The sequence below is a fragment of the Rhinoderma darwinii genome, chromosome 4, assembly GCF_050947455.1.
Source record: "Rhinoderma darwinii isolate aRhiDar2 chromosome 4, aRhiDar2.hap1, whole genome shotgun sequence".
Lineage (NCBI taxonomy): Eukaryota > Metazoa > Chordata > Amphibia > Anura > Rhinodermatidae > Rhinoderma > Rhinoderma darwinii.
In genome coordinates this window covers 63,522,832-63,544,809 of record NC_134690.1, presented here as the reverse complement: position 1 = coordinate 63,544,809, position 21,978 = coordinate 63,522,832, and the positions used below count along the sequence as shown (strand labels likewise).

The 21,978-nt window shown below is 40.6% G+C and overlaps 1 protein-coding gene and 1 long non-coding RNA gene across 7 annotated transcripts in view; one reads left to right on the top strand and one right to left on the bottom strand.

The window, feature by feature from the left end:
* The window catches only part of MYT1L (myelin transcription factor 1 like), a 312,782-nt gene that overhangs the window by 51,366 nt on the left and 239,438 nt on the right, over nucleotides 1-21,978 (bottom strand). For all 6 annotated transcript variants that reach the window (XM_075861151.1, XM_075861152.1, XM_075861147.1 and 3 more), the window contains 5 exons: nucleotides 10,254-10,388; nucleotides 8,865-8,955; nucleotides 4,265-4,372; nucleotides 3,462-3,673; nucleotides 1,039-1,289 (listed from right to left, as the gene is read on the bottom strand). In XM_075861151.1, the coding sequence (XP_075717266.1) occupies nucleotides 1,039-1,289; nucleotides 3,462-3,673; nucleotides 4,265-4,372; nucleotides 8,865-8,955; nucleotides 10,254-10,388 (797 nt within the window). The remainder of the gene's footprint in view (nucleotides 1-1,038; nucleotides 1,290-3,461; nucleotides 3,674-4,264; nucleotides 4,373-8,864; nucleotides 8,956-10,253; nucleotides 10,389-21,978) is intronic.
* On the top strand, nucleotides 17,863-21,037 carry LOC142759208 (uncharacterized). The gene is made up of 3 exons (XR_012883106.1): nucleotides 17,863-17,958; nucleotides 18,076-18,148; nucleotides 20,430-21,037. It is a non-coding gene; the product is annotated as an uncharacterized LOC142759208 (long non-coding RNA).

Below are 21,978 nucleotides of genomic sequence, written 5' to 3'. Positions count from 1 at the left end.
GATTTGGTGATTTTTATTTAATGAAGTCCTCCATGTAAAAACCCAGCTGTCATCAGACTCTCTCAGTAGTGCAGCCTCAGTATTTGTGCGGTCAATTTAAAAAGTTATAATTTCTCAACAAAAAAGTGGAATATTTAAAAAAAAAACAAAAAACAACAAAAAACATTTTAAATGTCTAAAAGGACCTTTATAAAGTTATTTTAGAACATCTCCTTTAGATAGTAGTTCCCCATTATAAAATAATATTTCATATCAATCTCTTTACCAATGAGATGACCCCTGATCATATCACGCAGGGCTGCTGGAATTCATGTTCTTAGTGGCCCTGAGGTTTAACTTGAAGCTCCTGGGCTCCACTGCAAAATCTGTAACAGCGCCCACACCTACCATGTGCCATTTATAATACTTGACACTTCCTATGTGGCAGGGAGGCCATTGGGTCCCCTGAGGCACCACGGCCTGGATGCAACTGCTATCTCTGCACCTGCATAAGCTATACCCCTGCAGTGGCCAACAGTCAGCAAGCTATGACAGTCTGTAGTCTGAATACCATTCACAGATTATAGACTAATATGGCATGTGGTGAATGGGTCAATTCCCTTCAGCATCGCAGTAGACCTTGAAGTTAAATTCAACAATACCAATAAAGACATGATATCATAGACTTTCTATTTAAATATGTTTTACCACCATTAGAAGTGATAGCAAATTAGTAGGACATTCAATTACTTCTTGAGTGGTGGGAGTCCCACCGATCGTTAAAACGGTCTTCAGCCCCACTCCCATATACCCGCTGTTCAGAGCACTACTACACAGCCTACTTCACTTGAATGGAGTTCTCTGCACAGTAGGTAGATGGGAGTGCTGCTCTGAAGGAAGTGAAGTGAAAGGGCTTCATTCAGGTGATCGGCAGGGGTACTAGCGATATGACTACACTATGTCATTTAATAATAAAATATCAGTTAAAAAACCAAAACTTTGATACTCAGTTGCATACTAACAGCTAGTCTACTGTAGGTGCCGGTATGTCTTATTTACCCTGTTGCAGAGATCTTGAGGTTTGGTAGAGAGGTTTTGAGGCATCTCCCTGCAGCGAGTTGATAGATTCAGGATGGCGGTGGCAGCCATGTGTGCGGCTTCCATATCATGGGAGTAATCGAAGCTGCTTTTGCTACACGTACTGCTGGCGCTGCTGCCTCCACCACAACTCATATTGCTACTGCTGCTGCTGGGGGCATAGCTGCTCGTTGTGCTGCTTGTTGGGCTGGAGTTCTTACAGTAACGTTTAGCTGCAAAGAAAAACATGTATTAAATCAATAATTTCAAGACAACAGGAATTCTCTACGGAGATCTCACACTGACTTCCTACAATACAAGCTTTAATGCTCTTGCTCGTTGAATGTCTTAGAGCAGAGATAGACAACCTACGGCTCTTCATCTCTTGTGGAATTCTGAATTTTAATATCCACAAAGAAGTCATAGGTTGTTTAAGCCTGTTCTTAAAAAAGTACAAAAAAAATATTGCTTAAAGGTACACATCTAAAATCGTATTCACATTTGCTGTGCAGTTGAATGCAGATTTGTGTTCTCTGTTATCAGCTATTTCAGGGTTATATGTTGTCCTGTCATTTGATCAGGTAGCTGCTTCCCATAGAGAAGCTGTTGTGCAGAATGGAGCATTACTAAAGAAGTGCCGCGGTCTCTGGCCAAGCAATTGATCAAACACCTACAACAAGATTGATAAACTAATGTCTCCCCCAAAGTCTTCACAGCTGAGAAACATTGCAGCATGTCCCTGATACAACATCTAAGTTACGGAGTGGCAGGGAATGTGTCCAAGAAATGACAACCCCATTCTCTGTAATAAAAGGTTGGCTAATATGGTGTTGCTCACCTGACGGCTCCTCTCGTCATCAGCTGCGGCCCTGTTAAATCCGGCCCTGTCTCTCGTCTACACCGCAGCCGGCAGTATAGACCGCCTATTGTCACTAATATTAAGTACTGACCCTGACCTCGACCTTGTTTCTTTGCTACAGCGCACCCACCGCTAATTGGTGACTATTCTGGGGATCGTGACTTGGGATTCTTACTGGGAAAGACCATATCTCCTTGTGGGAGTAAAGGGTGAAGAACAGGGAGATTCCTTCGATTCCACACCCCAGTCTAGCCAGAGACAAACCAATATGTGGCTTAGAGAATACACTTTTCCAGTCAGAAACATAACAGAGAGCTACTGGGAACAGAAGATGCCTTCAGAGCTATTGGGAACAGAAGATGCCTTCACCTGTACGGTCAGAAATCTTAGGTGAGTAAATCCACGGTTGATAAGACTGTATCTAATGATGAATGTCTAATGTTTCACTTCTCTATTATACATGTCCTATTAATCCTTCAAAACCCTTTTCATCTAAATAGGCCACAAATTCTGTGATGATTCATTTCTTAATGTACCTTCCTAGAGGTCAGAGCTCTGTATTTCTTATACAAAGCCCTAAATCTGCATAGACAAAGAGGCAGATTTACGAAGACTGGTATTTCATATGCCAGTCTTAGCTTTGCATCTCCTCTAGAGTAATATGAGACAGATTTATTAAGAGACAAACACCTTTTAATAAATCTGTCGCACCTTTCCGCTCAACCCAGCCGTGTGCCATCCATTCCCCCCATCGGACATAAAATAATAAAAATGGATACTTACCGCACTGCTAACCCTTTGCTTCTTCCCTCAGGCTCTCACTACCGGCCGCAGCTCAAACAAGGACCTGATGCCGAGCAATGTCAAGACCTTATATGCCACGCAGAACACAACGTTAAAGTAAGTTGTATCAGCTGCAGCCGGTAGTTAGAGCCTGAGGGGACCAAGAGGAAAAATTTTTTTTTTATTGTCAGTTGGGGGGGGGGGGGGGGGTAGTCTGATCGGGCTGTGGTGGCACCAGCCCTTTTGTAAACCATACCCCTATTCCAAAGAGTGTTGAGGGCGGCATAAAAGACCCAGAAGTTGCAATTTTCAATGCAAATTGAGACTTTTGGCATTTTTTTAAACTATGCTAGAAAACTGGCGTAGAAAGGTTGATAAATTCCCCACGTGAGTTTAAATATACCATTCTGGCTGCCTGCAGTCACCACTAGAGGGAGCTTGCTGCATACTGAGTTAATATTTAGTTCAATGTATAGCTGTATGCAGTAAGCTCCTAAGCTCAACCTAGGGGTCACTGCAGGCATTCCAAATGTTATCTTTTAACTCTTTGTCTGTGCAGGGGATTTGGAGCCCTGTATCAGAAAAACTGAGCTGTAACCACTATAAAGATATATTATGAAATAAAATAGCACAGAATTGTGGACCCAAAAACGACATGGTGTTAAAAGGTGGAGATTCACCATACATTATAATATTGTATAATAATCTTTTCTAGACTATAGAGTGAGCTGACGGTTCAGGTTCACTGTGTTAGGCCACTTACCATCATATCCTTTTGGAGATATATCCCTGGACTGCACCTTTGGAGCTATAGCCCTCTTTCCGTATGGATGGTTTTCGTAATTGTTATATTCAAACGTAGTCTTTGAATATTTCTCCAGTTCCTTTGCCAAGTTGGAGCGAGGTGTGGTTGTTGATACATTGTTCCTGTAACCGTACTGTGGAATTTCTAATTGCTTTACAAAACACATAGGCCTAAAAAAGAAATTAGTATTTTTGAGGCATGAAATGCACTTTCTCATAGCAGTGAAATGATTATCTGTACTGTATGCAGTTGGCACTTTGTGAATACATGCCAAATTAAACGTTGACAAGCTTATGTATCGCTATGTGGTTCAGCAAGTCTGGACGGTCCTCCGCTCGATTGGTGTGGTTCTCGAGGAAATAGTCCACTGCGCTATTGATTCCGTCAAAACGACGGAAAACTGTCACAATGGTGACAGACGGAAACCATAAGCTAGGTTTCCGTCACCATTGAGTTCAATGGTGAGGGAAACGGAAGCGGAGGTTTCCGTTTGACTTTCCGCTGAGGGGTTAACCCGACTAAAACCTCAGACGGAACCCCTCAGTGGAAACGAACAGTGATGTGAACAGGCGCAAAGGCTTCCACTTGTCATACACTATAAAGCAAACTCCCAGAACTCATTTGAGCTACTTTGCTTGTTTATGTGTAAATATCCAATTGCAGTTGTATATAAGGAGACTGGGTTCACTACTAAGAAGATTGCATCCATGCCTGAGGGTAATAACTGTTTATTAATAATCAGCTTATATCAATTTACTTACCTTAAAACACGATCGGATGCTTGGCTGGATTTTGATGCATCACAACTTTGATGTTTCTCTTGAGCTTTTGCTAGTTTCTCTGCAGCAGCAATAGGACATCCTGAAAGACTGTGATAGATAGATAGATATTATGAAGATTTGCATTATATGAAAGATTTATGCATTGATCTAACACGATGAATCTATCTATCTATCTATCTATCTATCTATCTATCTATCTATCTATCTATCTATCTATCTATCTATCTATCTATCTATCTAGCTATCTATCTATCTAGCTATCTATCTATCTTATATCTATCTATCTTATATCTATCTATCTTATATCTATCTATCTTATATCTATCTATCTTATATCTATCTATCTATCTATCTATCTATCTATCTATCTATCTATCTATCTATCTATCTATCTATCTATCTATCTATCTATCTATCTATCTATCTATCTATCTATCTATCTATCGGCATAACTACCGCGGTAGCAGCCGTAGCATCTGCTACGGGGCCCGCGGCTTGAGCGGGCCCGTGCCGCCAGTCGAAATGCCCCCCCATATACCCGGTGGCGCCGCTAGCAGCCGTTATGGCTGCTACAGCGGTAGCACAGCTACTATGGGGCCCGCGCCGCCGAGCCTCAAACAAGTATGGGCCGAGCGACACAGGCCCTCTCATGCCTGTAGGCGTCGCTAGCACCGGAGGGGGCCCCGGTGCTAGCGACAGCCAAATACATGCATTAGCGCTGAATGGCCGGGCATGTTGCGCCTTACTATGACGCTGATTGGCTAGCAGTGCGATGATGTCATCGCGCCACCTCCATGCTTGAAAGGCGCTGATTGACGGGGCAAGTCATTCTGTCCCACCAATCAGCGTCATTGGACGACGCTCGTTCAGCTCCAGCAGACCTGCCACAGCGTGGGAACAGGATCATGTGAGTATGTAAAGTTTTTGGTTTTTTTCCTCATAAAACTGTGAGTGGAATTATATATAGTGGGGGCTCTATCTACAGGGGGGGTCGTCTATACGTGGGACACTATATACAGGGGGGGGTCTATATGTGGGGATGTGGGGCACTAGCTACAGGGGTGGTCTGTATGTGGGGCACAATCTACGGGGGGGTCTATATGTGGAGATGTGGACCACTATATACAGGGGGGTCTATATGTGGGCCACTATCTACAGGGGGGTCTATATGTGGGAATGTGGGTGACTATCTACAGGGGGGTCTATATGTGGGTCACTATACACAGGGGGAGCTATATGTGATACACTATACAGGGGTGGGCTATATGTAGAGCAATATCTATAGGGGAGATATTTTTAGGTCACTTTCTATAGGGGTGGGCTATATGTGGGACACTATATACAGGGGTGGGTTACCTGTGGGGCACTAGCAACAGGGTGGCTATATGTAGAGCACTGTCTACAGGGGTGGGCTATATGTGGGACACTATATACAAGGGGAGCTATATGTGAGACTATCTACAGAGGTGGGCTATACGTGGAGCACTGTCTATAGGGGACGCTAAATTTAGGGCAGCACGGTGGCACAGTGGTTAGCATTATTACCTTGCAGCTCTGGAGTCCATATGTGGGCACTATGTACAGAGAGTTGTTCGAGGGACACTATCTACAGAGGCTTCTATGTAGGTCACTATCTACAAAGGGCTATGGGGGCACTATCTACAGGGGGCACGGTGTGTGTGTGTGTGTGTGTGTGTGTGTGACAAGGTGTATGGTACTATTATAATTAGGGACACAGTGTATGATTATGCTATTATAGTTAGAGGTGCAGTGTATGGTGCTTTATTATATTTAGAGGTGTTGAGAATTTTAACTTCGTTTATAGTTGCAGAAATGTTTTAAAAGTGAGAAGCTGAAGACATCTGAGCGGAAAACTGCAGAAATGGGTCATGGCCGGTAGAAAATGCATCATAGAGGTCTGGACCGAAGGGTGAAGAAAAGCACTAGAATCTGAGACGTCACCGGTGAGTTACCTAAAGTAAATGTTTATTCTGCCTCTAATCAGTAATGTAGTCACTGTATGATCTGCAGCGAGATGATAGGTGGTATGATTTTGTTTTGTGAAACAGCAACTCCCAGCATATCCTCACCATTGTTCGGGCCATGCTGGGCGCTATAGTTTTACACAGTACAAACCTATACGGCAGGGGTTGCACTAAATTGAGCTGTATTTGTTCTGGTTCTAGTGTTGTATATAAGTACTGAGCTTTGTTCTGGTGCTGTATATAGGTCATTGCTTGGTTCTAGTGCTGTATTTATGTACTGATCTTGGTTGTGGTACTGTATGTATGTACTGAGCTTGGTTCTGGTGCTGTATATATGTCATAGCTTGGTTCGAGTGCTGTATTTATGTACAGAGCTTGGTTGTGGTACTGTATATATGTCAGAGCTTGGTTCTGGATCTGTACTTATATAGGATATATTTATAACAAAATTGAAGGGCAGATGGAATTGTTCTCAATTCATTGTATATTTAATAGGAATCTGTCAGGTAGTTTTAACCCCTTGAACTTCCACCATGCGGTAATACATGACCTGACAATATTTCCAAACATTCCCTTGTATGTTTTTTTCAGATGCAGCAAAATCCTTAAAATCCACTTTTAAAACGGCGCACACTATATGCTAATTACTCATTAGAGGGTCATGGGGCGGTGCCGCTATGCTGAAGAGTCACATAGTCCTGCCTCCAAACCCACCTTTCCATGTTTGAGTGACATCTCCTTGGCTGATGCAACTTTCTCGGATGCGCCATTGCCTTGTAGCACTATACACAAGGGGGGGCTGTGTGCCACTATACACAAGGGGGGGCTGTGTGGCACTATACACAAAGGGGGGCTGTGTGCCACTATACACAAGGGGGAGCTGTGTGGCACTATGCACATGGGGGAACTGTATGGGACTATTTACAAGGGGAGGGCTGTGGCTCTATTTACAGGGGGCTGAGTGTGGCGCAATCTACAGGGGTCTGTGTGTGGCACTTTCTACTAAGGGGGGACTGTGCTGCACTTTCTACTAAGGGGGGGCTGTGTGCCACTATATACAAGGGAGGGGGCTGTGCGGCACTATATACAGTGGGAGCTGTATAGCGCTATATACAGTGGGGCCTTATGGCGAGATCTACAGGGGGGCTGAATGGCACTATCTACAAGGGGAGGTGGGGCGCTATCTACAAATGGGGTGTGACACTATCTATAGGTGGGGCTATATAGTAGCACTGTCTACAGGGGGGCTGTATGGCACATTCTAGTGGGGGCACTATTTATAATAGGGGCTGCTTGTGACAACCGGGGGGGGGGGGGCAGTCAAGGCTTTGCTATGGGGCCCAGTCTTTCCTAGTTACGCCCCTGTATCGATCTAATATCTATCTATCTATCTATCTATCTATCTATCTATCTATCTATCTATCTATAGCTATCTAATATCTATCTATCTATAGCTATCTAATATCTAGTTAAACAAATATATCCAGCAGCACCAGTATACGGTGGGTGCAACTCCTCAGGAACAGACCACGTTCAAATTCCAATAGTATCCAAAAAAGAGGCAGCACTCCGCAGAAAATATGATAAAGGGTGTATTTATTGCCCCCTGTGCGTGCAACGTTTCAGCTCTATCCTCTAGAGCCTTTCTCAAGCCTATCTATCTATCTAATATCTATCTATCTATCTATCTATCTATCTATCTATCTATCTATCTATCTATCTATCTATTATCTATGTAATAGCTATCTATAGCTATCTAATATCTATCTATCTATCTATCTAATATCTATCTATCTATCTATCTATCTATCTATCTATCTATCTAATATCTATCTATCTAATATCTATCTATCTAATATCTATCTATCTAATATCTATCTATCTAATATCTATCTATCTATCTATCTATCTATCTATCTATCTATCTATCTATCTATCTATCTATCTATCTATCTATCTAATATCTATCTACCTATTATCTATCTCTCTATCTATCTAGATTACATACTGCACATAGCATGTATATCCCAGTAATGCTGACATCTTATGTGGTAGAAAGGCTGTGGACCTACCTGGCACATAGACTCCACTTTCTTGTATCACCTTCTATCGTACTGTACATAACCCAGAATATTTTTAAATTCACAGTATAAATATTATTTCTCGAGTTTTAGTATCACCATTATGCTACAACATTTCAAAAGAAAAATGTTGACTCGTCACAAAATACGTTCTCTTGGTAAATAATAATATTTAAAAAATCAAAATAAATAAATATATCTATATATATATCCATATCTATTATATATATATATATATATATATATATATATATATATATATATATATATATATATATATATATAGCAGTTTATTTGAAGGGCAACAGTCATGAAATAGTTTTTGCTTTGTGCCAAAAAATCCCTAGATCACACATTTCTTGATCTTGTTATATGACAAACTGAAACTTTTCAGTAGTTTAAGAAAGCAAAGTAAGCAGCAGCTGTCATCTCTTCAATTCAAGTGAGACTACCAGAAAGTGCTGCTGTAGTAGAAATGTCCGTCTGTAGCCGTTCCAGAGACGCTGTGCCTACCTTCTGTGAGAATTCCTGTTGCTGTTTACGTGGCCTCTCCCGGTGCAACCTGGTGTAGGGCACTTAAGAACATTTTCATGCATGGCAAGAACTTGGCAGAAGAAAAAAAACAAAAAAATGAAAGACATCATTATTAAAAATGGATTACATAAAGATATGATTACTATAGATATTTCATGTTGGACACCCACTCCGATGTTTAGTTTTGAATTTCTGCTATATAGTTGTCTAATAATGACTGGATAGGTAATACATCTTCTCTAAAAATCACATTGTAGCAGGGAATTACATCTAAAACAATCCAAAAAGTTGTTTTCTTTGATACATTTTTGCAATGTTGATTTATTATTGTTTTTTTTTTTTGTATAATTGCATTAAATGTATATTTTTATACTGTTTGAATGCAGAACAAATATTATTCAATCCATAAGGTGTAATTTTTCACATGACTGTATATGTTTATATTTTCAGGCGTGTTATAATAGTGCTACCTGGACACAACTGTACCCAAAGGCAATTAACACAGTAAATCTGGAGACTAAGCGAGACATTAGTCACTGCATTTCGCAAAGCCATGAGGTTCTGCATACTTAGGGGTAAATTGGTGGATTTAAGAATGGGACAGTTGGGGTCCATGGCCTGCCAAGTGACCTCTGAGATTTTTCACTGCTCACATTGACAGGTCATGAAATGCTTATTTTTGCAATGCCCCTTTGGAGACTTTTTGGTCAAATTGTCTAAAGAATTGGAAAAAGGAAAGTTCTCCATCCCAGTGCTCCACCAACATGGGCAAAATTGTAAAGCAAATTTTTACCCTTGAATACCATTTTTGTTGTTTTCTTTCATCTAAATAGTTAAAAATAATTCTTTGCTGATTAATTTCTTAATAGCGGTCGGAGCTTTGTTTTTCTGATACAGAGCTTCAGATCCTCTGCAAGCCCTCAAGCTCCTAAGCTCCCTCGATAGTGGTGGCTGCAGGCAGCCAGCCTGTTATCTTTTATATCTTTTATATTGTCTGTGCAGGAGATTTGGAGCCCTGTATTAGAAAAACAAAGCTCAAACCACTATAAAGATATATTAAAAAAATTAACCAGCGCAGAATTTTGTACCTAAAAACGACAATATTATAAAAGATGGACACTCACTCTAAGCAGATTCTAGGACGTGTTGAGCAGTCCTTTTACTCACAATGTACATGTTTATTTCTCAATTTTTTTTTATTTCTGAACACTTAAAATATACTTTTATTTATATATATATATATATATATATATATATATATATATATATATATATATATATATATATTTGGGTCTATACAATTTAGCTAATTCACAACTAAAAATGCATTTGCTCATCTTATCATTACATGTATATAACAGAACTTACTTTCTGGAGGTACCCTGTCTTTATGTGGGCAACCGGATAAACTCCGATGGTGGGGATATAAGCCAGTCACATGACCTGTGCCATCACAGCCAGGGGTGGGACACTTGCTCTCTTTCTTTTCATTTCGTGAGAGATCTACATATAGAAAATAGGTAATGTACTTATAAGAAAAATTCATTGTAGGAATAACAGCACCTAATAATTACTTGGCTTGTTTATCATGTATGTTCCTAGTATAGTAGATCACTCAAGTCCCCTACGTCTGATTTAGTGAATACATGTATTATAATATAACAATTCTGGAGCATCTTTTCTTAGAACTCTGCATTGCGCCGTTCCTCTGTTATTCTTCTAGTAATTTATGAATACATTGACAACTGGGTGATACTAGTTGGGGGTGTGTCCATACACAGACTGACACTGTCCAATCAGTGCTGACAGAGTTGGACTGTAGGGACACGCCTCTTTGACAAGGGGAATGGTAACACCCAGTTGTCAATTTTTTCATACATTTCTAGGAGGAATAAAAGAGGAAAAGCACAATGCAGAGTTCTATGAAAAGATTCTCCAGAATTGGTATATTATGGGGAATACAAGGATTTACTAATACAGACATGTCAGGAGAGTTGACAAGGCCTCTTTACATTAGATGCCAGAAGCTTTCTAGAAAAACATTTCAACATAACATTTAAAGACTTTATTCTGACAGATCTAATAAAGACGGTCCACGTGCCCCCTCACTTGATTAGTTAAAGCCATAGATTAAATGCTGTAATACTATTCCTCGGATGACCTTTCTAGCATAATTTATTATCATCCACCCGGTACATTTCAAATTGGTTGCTACCCTGACTCTCAGGAACATCTTTTTGCAATAGAAGATCCAATTTTTGCATAGACTTCCTTTTCCTGGAGGTCTAGGGGGGTTTAATGATTAGGACATTATTATATAATCCATATCTTTCGATTTGGGATGTGAAGGGGATAATGGTGGTGGTCTGAGGCAGGAAAATGTGCGTATTATGTAATTTTATTAAAATTAAATAGGTCTTACAGGTTTTTCTCATACAGAGCTCCAAATCCCATCACACAACTGTTCAATTAAATAATGAAATTGTGCCTACTTACACCTGCCACTAGAGGGAGCCCACTGCATAGGGATTTTTTTTATATCCCCCATTGAACTCAATGCAAGTTTTTTTTTCAAATTTAACACAATGTTTTCTTTTGAACTTCGCAGGGGGGCTGCCAGGTACTAGGAAACCCCCCTTAAGTTTGCCCATGCCCATGATATTTTCTCCTAGATGCACCGAATGGCGCAAACACTACATGTGCCAATGTAAAAACGGCATTGCTGTGTGCAGGAGTATTCAGTTCACCTACCCAATCTCATAATTGAATATGGCTCTTAACTAACCTTAAGGGTATATTCACACGTTGATGAATTTTTTCAAAAATTTCTGCCACTGAAAATCTGTTCCATATTTATAAATGGCATATATACAGATTTTTGTAAGCCCCATCAAGATGTATGGAACGGTCATAGAAATTTGTGCAACAAATCTGCTATGTGTGAATATACCCTAGCAGTGTTGCCTCCCTGTAGTTGTATATTCCCTGTATACTGTATGTATTATTGACCACTGTTATAGAAATTGATTCCAATAATTGCACTTTATTAAAGGATTTCTAGCTAGTCTATTCCCTAATATATACCTACAGAATATAAATTCTAAAGGAAGCTTCGTGCATTGCAATCTTTGCAGTCTTCACTGCATGTCTCCTATTGTCTAACGTTACATTTAGAATGGAAGGATGGTACCTGGATTTTATTCACAGCACACCATGCTATTATTGCTTTAGACTGGATTCACACACAGAGTTTTGCTCCATTTTTTTGTGGCATTTTGGTTGGCGAACTTCAGTGCTTTTGTTTCGGTCAAAAACGCGGCAGCCAGATGTTAACATCTAAGGCTGGGTTCACACGACCTATTTTCAGGCGTAAACGAGGCGTTTTACGCCTCGAATTACGCCTGAAAACACGGCTCCAATACGTCGGCAAACATCTGCCCATTCATTTCAATGGGTTTGCCGATGTACTGTGCCGACGACCTGTAATTTTACGCGTCGCTGTCAAAAGACGGCGCGTAAAATAACAGCGTCGTCAAAGAAGTGCAGGACACTTCTTGGGACGTAATTTGAGCCGTTTTTCATTGACTTCAATGAAGAACAGCTCCAAATTACGGCCGTAATTGAGGCCTCGCAAAACACGAGTACGAGCAATTACGTCTGAAATTCAGGAGCTGTTTATTATTTGCAAACTTATGAGCATTTTTCTAAATATGCTAATTTGGCCATACTTGCCAAATAGGAGGGGACTCTTTCTTCTCACTCTGGGCGGTGTAATGTTTTCTCTATGACGCTGTCCAATCAGCGTCATACAGTTCTCCTATTCCCAGTCCAGCAACAAAGCGTGATCATATAGTATACAGCTTCCATTCCATACTGGGTTTTCAACTGGTGATACCTCTGTTTTTTTTCACAGCTAGAACTGCTAGAATCTCATCTTTCATATGCCACCAGAACCGCTGTTCAAGGTGGTCTACAGCCTGAGATATGGCTGTTTGAAGTGATCTCCCTTCCCTCCAGCCTCCGTCTCTCACACTGTGTGAAGCAGCTTCATGCTGATTGGACAGTGTCAGAGGCTGTGACACAGTAACTCCACCTCCGGAGAATCGCTGCTGTTACCTCCCACTTGTCTAATAAAGGCTCATTTACATATTTAGAAAAAAGTTCATAACTTTTAAAATAATAAATGTTTTGGGACACAATTTTCACTATGATTATCAGTGTGACAGCGCCTACTAGATTAGCTAGGAGATAGGACATTACTAAACTAGTGACAGATCCTCTTTAAAAAAAATAACTACCTGCAACCAAACAGTATTGTATCTGCTAAATCACTACAAATGCCACATAATTGGCAAATAAGCCGAACAAAAGCTATTTTATCGTTCAAGTATTATTATACAATATATACTATTGTGAGTGTGCATATATATATATATATATACACACACACACACACACACACATATATATATATATATATATATATATACTGTATATCTTATTTTTTTACTTTTCGCTTAGTTTTTAGTGCTTTAGGTGTTTTTTTTTTATAATGAGACTTACTTGCAAACATCATTGTGACCATTTACAAAAAGTCCTATTTAAAGAGCTCTCATAATAAGCCCCATCCACTCACTCGGAGGACCTTATTATTATTAATAACCCCTCCCTTTGACTTTATAGAAAATAATTGACCAGTGAGAAGCGGAACAATTTGTATTCATCTCAGACCGAGATCAGCAATTCAGACGTGAGTGGGATGTGGCTCCTTACAATGCATTGGCTTCCCTGCCGGTTCAGTCTCCTTGTCTTATCACACTTGCGGGTAAAAAAATAAATATAAAAAAACAGCGTTACATTTCACAGTTTCTTTCAAACTGTTCTGTTTTAACACGGAACTTGTACAAAGACCAGATTTTCCGTACTTATTGCATAAAAGCAAAAGGCCACCTGCACTGAGGCACAGCTCATTAAAGCCGCTTTCTTTTGTACGCTGTCCTCATATCGACCTGTTAGGATAAACATATTTTCGAATGTATCAAGGAGAAAAAACACCTTATTTTACTATCAAAACAATTGGGTTAAATTTGAATTTACTCCTTTTCTTTAACAAGCGCTGAATTTCATGTGGACTTTACAATGGGATTGTGTCAAAGAAAAGGCACCTAGTAAATGTTTAAGGCCCTGTTCACATTTAACGTATACATTATGGGCTTGTAATAGGTTTTCATAATAGCCAATGGGTGAGGGATGCCCACAGGCTATTATGGCATCTGTTTAATGGATACTCCATGAAAAAGTCATCCATTAAACGTGTCCCATAATAGTGTATGGGTGACGGTTGCCCCTGTTAGGTATCTGTCACAGCCTATGTTTAACGTGTACGCCAAAAGATTTTCCCAGTGTATACGCTAAAAGTTAAGAGGGACCTTAGATTCACAGCTTCTTAATGAATAGTGACAATATAGTGATTTATTGGCTCAGATACGATATAACGTTGGGATACAAGTTTTGCTCTATGAGATTCCTGCACACAAAATGGAAATGCAGCCAAGTGGATGAGATGTGAACAAAATTCATCCACATGCTGCAGAACACTTTCCGTATGGAAATCAGAGCCCGCCATGGATTATCACATCCGCATGCTCATTCTGTTGCCGGTGTTCACAGCGGATTTAGTCTTTATCAATTTAGAAGGGGTGAAATCCGCTGTTAATCCACAGCAAAATACTCACGTAAAACTGCAGATTCGCTGTGAATTTGCTGTGGAAAAATCCACAACAGATTCGCATCATGTGGGTACTCTTAGGCTACATGCACACGTTGCATTTTGTTGCAGAAAACACGTATCAAAACTGCAAGAAAACGCAGGAAATTTGCAGGTAAAAATAATCGTGCATTTTTCTATGCTAGTTTGGTGCGGTTTTTAGATTTTAATGCGTAAATCGGTGTGTTTTCATGACGTGGGTTTTGGTGCACTTTTCCTTAGAAAAAGGCAGATACAATTCGCAAGCGGAAACGGAACATAAATTGACGTGCTGCGGATTCTAAAATACGCACCGCAGGTCAATTTACGTGCCGAAAAAAAATGCAGCGTGTACATGAAATTACCTGAAATCTCATTTACTTTGCTGGAATTGTAAAACCGCACGTAAAATGCAATGTGTGCATTGAGCCTTACAATACTCATGAATGGCCACTGAAACTAAGGGGCTTCAAGGAAAACACTGCCCATTAAAAATGCTTACACATTTTGTCTAATCAGATATAATTTGTTAAAGGCTATGTACACCTTTGCAATCATATTTATTGCTTTAAAGAATATAAAATAAAAAATGAAGCCACTTTGCATATAGTCTACAGCAGAGCTCTGTGTCTCCCATGCAGAGCTCTGTGTCTCCTATGCAGAGCTGTGTGTGTCCTATGCAGAGCTCTGTGTCTCCTATGCAGAGCTCTGTGTCTCCTATGCAGAGCTGTGTGTCTCCTATGCAGAGCTCTGTGTCTCCTATGCAGAGCTGTGTGTGTCCTATGCAGAGCTCTGTGTCTCCTATGCAGAGCTCTGTGTCTCCTATGCAGAGCCGTGTGTCTCCCATGCAGAGCTCTGTGTCTCCTATGCAGAGCTGTTTGTGTCCTATGCAGAGCTCTGTGTCTCCTATGCAGAGCTCTGTGTCTCCTATGCAGAGCCGTGTGTCTCCTATGCAGAGCCGTGTGTCTCCTATGCAGAGCCGTGTGTCTCCTATGCAGAGCCGTGTGTCTCCTATGCAGAGCCGTGTGTCTCCTATGCAGAGCCGTGTGTCTCCTATGCAGAGCCGTGTGTCTCCTATGCAGAGCTCTGTGTCTCCCATGCAGAGCTCTGTGTCTCCTATGCAGAGCTGTGTGTGTCCTATGCAGAGCTCTGTGTCTCCTATGCAGAGCTCTGTGTCTCCTATGCAGAGCTGTGTGTCTCCTATGCAGAGCTCTGTGTCTCCTATGCAGAGCTGTGTGTGTCCTATGCAGAGCTCTGTGTCTCCTATGCAGAGCTCTGTGTCTCCTATGCAGAGCCGTGTGTCTCCCATGCAGAGCTCTGTGTCTCCTATGCAGAGCTGTTTGTGTCCTATGCAGAGCTCTGTGTCTCCTATGCAGAGCTCTGTGTCTCCTATGCAGAGCCGTGTGTCTCCTATGCAGAGCCGTGTGTCTCCTATGCAGAGCCGTGTGTCTCCTATGCAGAGCCGTGTGTCTCCTATGCAGAGCCGTGTGTCTCCTATGCAGAGCCGTGTGTCTCCTATGCAGAGCCGTGTGTCTCCTATGCAGAGCTCTGTGTCTCCTATGCAGAGCTCTGTGTCTCCTATGCAGAGCTCTGTGTCTCCTATGCAGAGCTGTTTGTCTCCTATGCAGAGCCGTGTGTCTCCTATGCAGAGCTCTGTGTCTCCCATGCAGAGCTCTGTGTCTCCTATGCAGAGCCGTGTGTCTCCTATGCAGAGCCGTGTGTCTCCTATGCAGAGCCGTGTGTCTCCTATGCAGAGCCGTGTGTCTCCTATGCAGAGCCGTGTGTCTCCTATGCAGAGCCGTGTGTCTCCTATGCAGAGCTCTGTGTCTCCTATGCAGAGCTCTGTGTCTCCTATGCAGAGCTGTGTGTCTCCTATGCAGAGCTGTGTGTCTCCTATGCAGAGCTTTGTGTCTCCTATGCAGAGCTCTGTGTCTCCTATGCAGAGCTCTGTGTCTCCTATGCAGAGCTCTGTGTCTCCTATGCAGAGCTCTGTGTCTCCTATGCAGAGCTGTGTGTGTCCTATGCAGAGCTCTGTGTCTAATATGTAGAGCTCTGTGTCTCCTATGCAGAGCCGTGTGTCTCCCATGCAGAGCTCTGTGTCTCCTATGCAGAGCTGTTTGTGTCCTATGCAGAGCTCTGTGTCTCCTATGCAGAGCTCTGTGTCTCCTATGCAGAGCCGTGTGTCTCCTATGCAGAGCCGTGTGTCTCCTATGCAGAGCCGTGTGTCTCCTATGCAGAGCCGTGTGTCTCCTATGCAGAGCCGTGTGTCTCCTATGCAGAGCCGTGTGTCTCCTATGCAGAGCTCTGTGTCTCCTATGCAGAGCTCTGTGTCTCCTATGCAGAGCTGTGTGTCTCCTATGCAGAGCTGTGTGTCTCCTATGCAGAGCTGTGTGTCTCCTATGCAGAGCTCTGTGTCTCCTATGCAGAGCTCTGTGTCTCCTATGCAGAGCTGTGTGTCTCCTATGCAGAGCTGTGTGTCTCCTATGCAGAGCTCTGTCTCTCCTATGCAGAGCTGTGTCTCTCTATGGTTACATCTGTCCCCTTCTTTTTGCGGATGTACATTTGGTAGGTTATCAAAAAGAAGGGGACATTGTATGAACACAGGACCAGAATACAGAGGGATTGTTCGTAGTCTGTAACCATAGAGACTCATAATTTTGCACAGGAGCTGTAGACACAAAATGGTAGGATCATTATAACCAAAAGCGTTTGCAAAGTTGCATAATTTTTTTTAAAATTCCACTAGTAAAGTTTCTTTTCATCTAATTTTCTCTAGTACTAAAAAAGGACTTATTGTGTACAAATTATGAAGCTGCATATGCTCAAATGGTCATCCAGACCGGAAGACAAGTGTTTGCATAGCACCTTAAAGTTCCACAGCATGCACAAGGCAAAAAGATAAGAAGGAGCTACAAGAAAAAAAATGTCTCCAGCATCTGCAAAACACGCCATAACCAAGAGGATGTCCTATCTTTGTGCTTATGAATTTTCAGGAATCCATGAATTTCAGTGACATCATCAAATGGATGATTAAAATTCAGACCTACATGGTAATATGTATATGTAGCAGAGCGGAATTGGTAAATTTATCACTGGGCTAGGACAGCAAGTAGGTTTATCTGTGGTCCTGCAGTCGTATGAAACATCACAAATAACACATTATGATATCATAATGACAAAAATGAGCTCCGATACTTCTAAGCAATGTATTCATATGCGGGAAAAAGTTGCACTATAGTTAAAAATTATTCCATCATGGTGAAAATCATGCAATTGTTGCAAGGTGCCCGCAGCTTTTCCGTTCAGCTGGAGACATTGAAGTCAAATGTGAGTCTCGCCGCAACTTATGGTAACCAAAAGTCGCCAAGGACCCCTACTTTAGGTGGGGCTACACAGAATAAAGAAGCATCTATTTATCATGACTTTTCATATGTTCTCACACAGGCATCCAGTTTGGAATAATATTTGCAACAGTAAATACCCTGGAGGCATGGGGAATTGCAAGTGACAAACACACGTGAGATATGTCCTCCCTTATTTCCTCTTGTATCAACACTTCAGGGCGCGAGATGACCAGCTTTAAAAAAGAACATGATTTTGCGATACTTTGTTGGGAGTTATTTATGCCATATGTGTCTGTCATTGGCCACCCAGTGGTTGTGATATAAATTGCAACCCGCCAAGGGTTTTGCTAACATGTCGTGATATTGTATTGAATTTGTATCATGAGAAATTGAAGTCCTTAATGATATTCGTGGAAACTAAGGGTGTAAACATCTGTTCAACCACTTTGAGGACATAACCAAGGAGGTGGCCAGTTTCACACAAGAATGAAAATAAGAAATCCCAGCTGATATGTGTCAAACAGGACAAAACTCACATTAAGTACCTGGAATATAACATAGAACTATATCAGCTTTGTTTTTGGGATCACTGTTCCTTTAATGACTGCCGTATCAACAATTAGCATTTGTAAATGGCATCTTTGCCAGGTAAATCTGCAAGGTGAAATTACCCTTTTGGAATGATGAATATTAGTTAAAAGTAACTCAACCAACAAGATTCATGAGTATAATCCCGGGCTCAGAGGACTAATTTCATTGCTACTTATAGACATCAGACACCAGGGAGATTGCCTTAAGTTCCTCATTGGCAAAAAGACAAGTTTCTACTTTTAATACAAATAATCTACTTTAATTAGTTCTGCTACTAGAAAATGTGGAGGGTGACAACAAGGCAGTGTTATAATAATGATGAAGGATGTCACCAGATAACGGCAAATCCGTGCAGTATTAAGAAATATGGGCAATCTAAAAAGACCGGCAAAGGGGGAAACAATGATACGTTTTATTAATACACCTCTTTTGCTACTGTAATTTTTCGTTGTTGGTTTATTTGATGTATGGATTATATACAAGCAGAGCTGAATTTGTCTTTATAATCTATTTTACTCCCGTGCTACATTTTTACAGTGATAGTTGACCTTGACTGCCCAAAAAACAAGGACTTGGTTGTCTGCGAAAATCCTATAAATGTGTGGTATCGCATTTCTTGAAATAGACCATAGTATCCTTAGCCTTACCACAGTTAGGACAATATAATGTGGGGGAATATTCTACATTTGAATGAGAATCTACACATTCAGGGCCGTATTTCCCATTGGACACGAGCGGCATGTGTTTATAGACAGCCTTGTGAGGATGCCCGCTGCTAAGGGTCAAGAGTGGATTGTAGTTGATGCGGATGAGATGATCCAGTAGTCTTCATTAATTACTATTATACACATAATGGAGTTCTACTTGTAGACACTAGCTATACAGGTTAAGGTTCTTCTTTGATACAATAATTTCAGGTTAACTTTGCATATAAATTTCTATAGGGCATGATTTTTGGAGTGAGTTTATAACTGGGAGAAGCCGAAGATGCAAGTAATTTGTGCCTGCAGGTCCCTGGTACTCTACCTACTATGCCAGCTCTCTATAAATTCCAAACAAGGAGTTGACAAAAGAAAAACATGGATACTTTATTCCAGAAACAGCGCCACTCTTGTCTATTGTCTGTGCCTGGTATTGCAGCTCAGCCTCTTACTCCAATGGCTCTGGCAGCAATGCCAGACATGCATAAGAGTGACATTGTTTCTGGAAGACAGCAGCCATGTTTACAAATCTCTTGCAACCCCCTTTAAATCTCTCTGCCCAACATTGCTTCTTAGTCTATACAAAAAATGTAAAAAAAAAATTGAGTATCCCTTTAGGTTGTCCATAAAATGTTTTTTTATGAATCCTATGTTACCATGGAATTCTTTCATCTCTGATACTAAAATGATTGGATACTATCAACTTAAATTTGGGATTTCGATTTCAGATTTGTTAAGAAATTGTATTGACTGTAATTGTGGAATCAGGACATGTATTCCGCAATGTGATGAATCCTGAATGATAATGGACTGGGAGACGCATTTCGCTTACTGGTCAAGGATTTGTAGTAGATAATACAGTCTGTATACAATCATTTGCATACAATTCATTTATTTCTTTATTTTAATTTTTTTACTTAATTTGAAAAGAACAAAAAATATTTAAAAATGTTACAATTATTTTTTAGAAAAATTCTTTGGTTCACATGTACTGTCTAAAAGAGTTCAGCAATCAGCAGAAATACAGCTGAACAAAGTGTATATAACATTCAGGAAAGGACAGCGCGTGGAACATAATATAGACAGCATCTCTTTTAATAATACATTTAGAATTATGTTTCTCTCTACTATTGAATTATACTCAGTTCTGTTCTCACCACAGCAAGGAAGAGAACAAGTGAATCGCATTTAAGGAAGAAATTACTATCGATTCTCGCCTAAGACACATCATGACTTGCATCTGAAATGACTTTCACCACCTAACCAACAATGGATAATTAATGTGCAGTCACTGCCTTCAGCTTACATCATTATCCGTCCACATATACCGCAGATCAGAGCGCATTGCCTTCATCATTACGTCCGTTCATAAAGACATCAGAGCTTCTGTCAACATTGGGGCAGATTTACATTCAAAATGTGCAATTCTGGCAAAACACCACATTTATTACCTGTTTTAGACACTTTTTTCATCTTGCTTGACAAAGGGGTGTGACCCATATGAAAAGGAGGTGTGGCACATATGAACATGGGGTGTGTTCTAGCAGAAAGGGATGTGGCTTAAATATGAAGCTGTGCACCAAAATTGAGTCAAAATTTTGCCGCAAAAAAAATGGTGCGAACTAAGCCAACCAAGAGGTGGTATAAGGAAAAGAAAAGTGTCTACCATGTCTAGCAAGATCTGCCAAATTTGTCATACAGCGACACCACTGTGAAAAATCTGCCGCTTCTCCTGACTGCCTTGTCTAAAACCGAGACAGTATTAATAAATCTGCCCCAATGTCTACATTACTGACTAATGATGTTTTTGGTCCTCAACTATTACTAGCACAAATTTCTGCCACTGTCTTAATGATCTGACTGAAATCCATGCACATGCTTCAGAAATAATCCCACTCACTTGTATGGAATGGATTTTTTAGCTTGCACTGAATCTACCGCTTGTGAATATACCCATAAGAAACTTGCTGAGATCTAGTTGCTGTGGAACAAAACCACTAAACGTACTTACCTTGGTTAGGTTCACAATAGATCTATTCAGTGCAAATGATTAATTCATAAACTACTAAAAAATTCTCTAAAAATGTGTATTATAGTCCCCCAAAATTTTGGGCCACTTTCAAAATTAAAAATGTCCCTATGGCCGGTTTGAAACATCTGTAATGCAGTCGCATTTTAATGTTCGTATTACATCCATAAGACCCGGCCTCTCCTGCGGTTCTACTGAAGTGAACTTACATAACCATAGACCACTATGATGGTCCAGGTTTGGTTTGGGAAACCACGGCAGAGGCCAGGTTTTGTATCCATCTGAAACTGGCCTAAACTGTTAACCTTTTTTTGCTGGACAATACATATAAGAATATGTTACCTTTTAAAAAACACATCTATAATCTGCATCTGTTTTTCTTTTTTTCCATTGAAGTAAATGGGGAAGAACTACCTTAAACTGAATACCCACTGATTAATGCCCTAGTTTTAGCTCCAAAATTCTGTGCTGATGAATTATTTAATAAATCTAAATAGATGTTGATTTATAGCTCCAAACCCCTTTCAAAGACATAAAACATGACATTCTAGCTGCCTCAAGCCACCACTAGAGGGAGCTTCAGAGCTTACTGTATACTTATTATTAATTTCAATGTATAACAGTATTTAGTAAGCTCCTCAGCTCCCTCTAGTAGCAGCTGTAGGCAGCTTGAATGTTATAC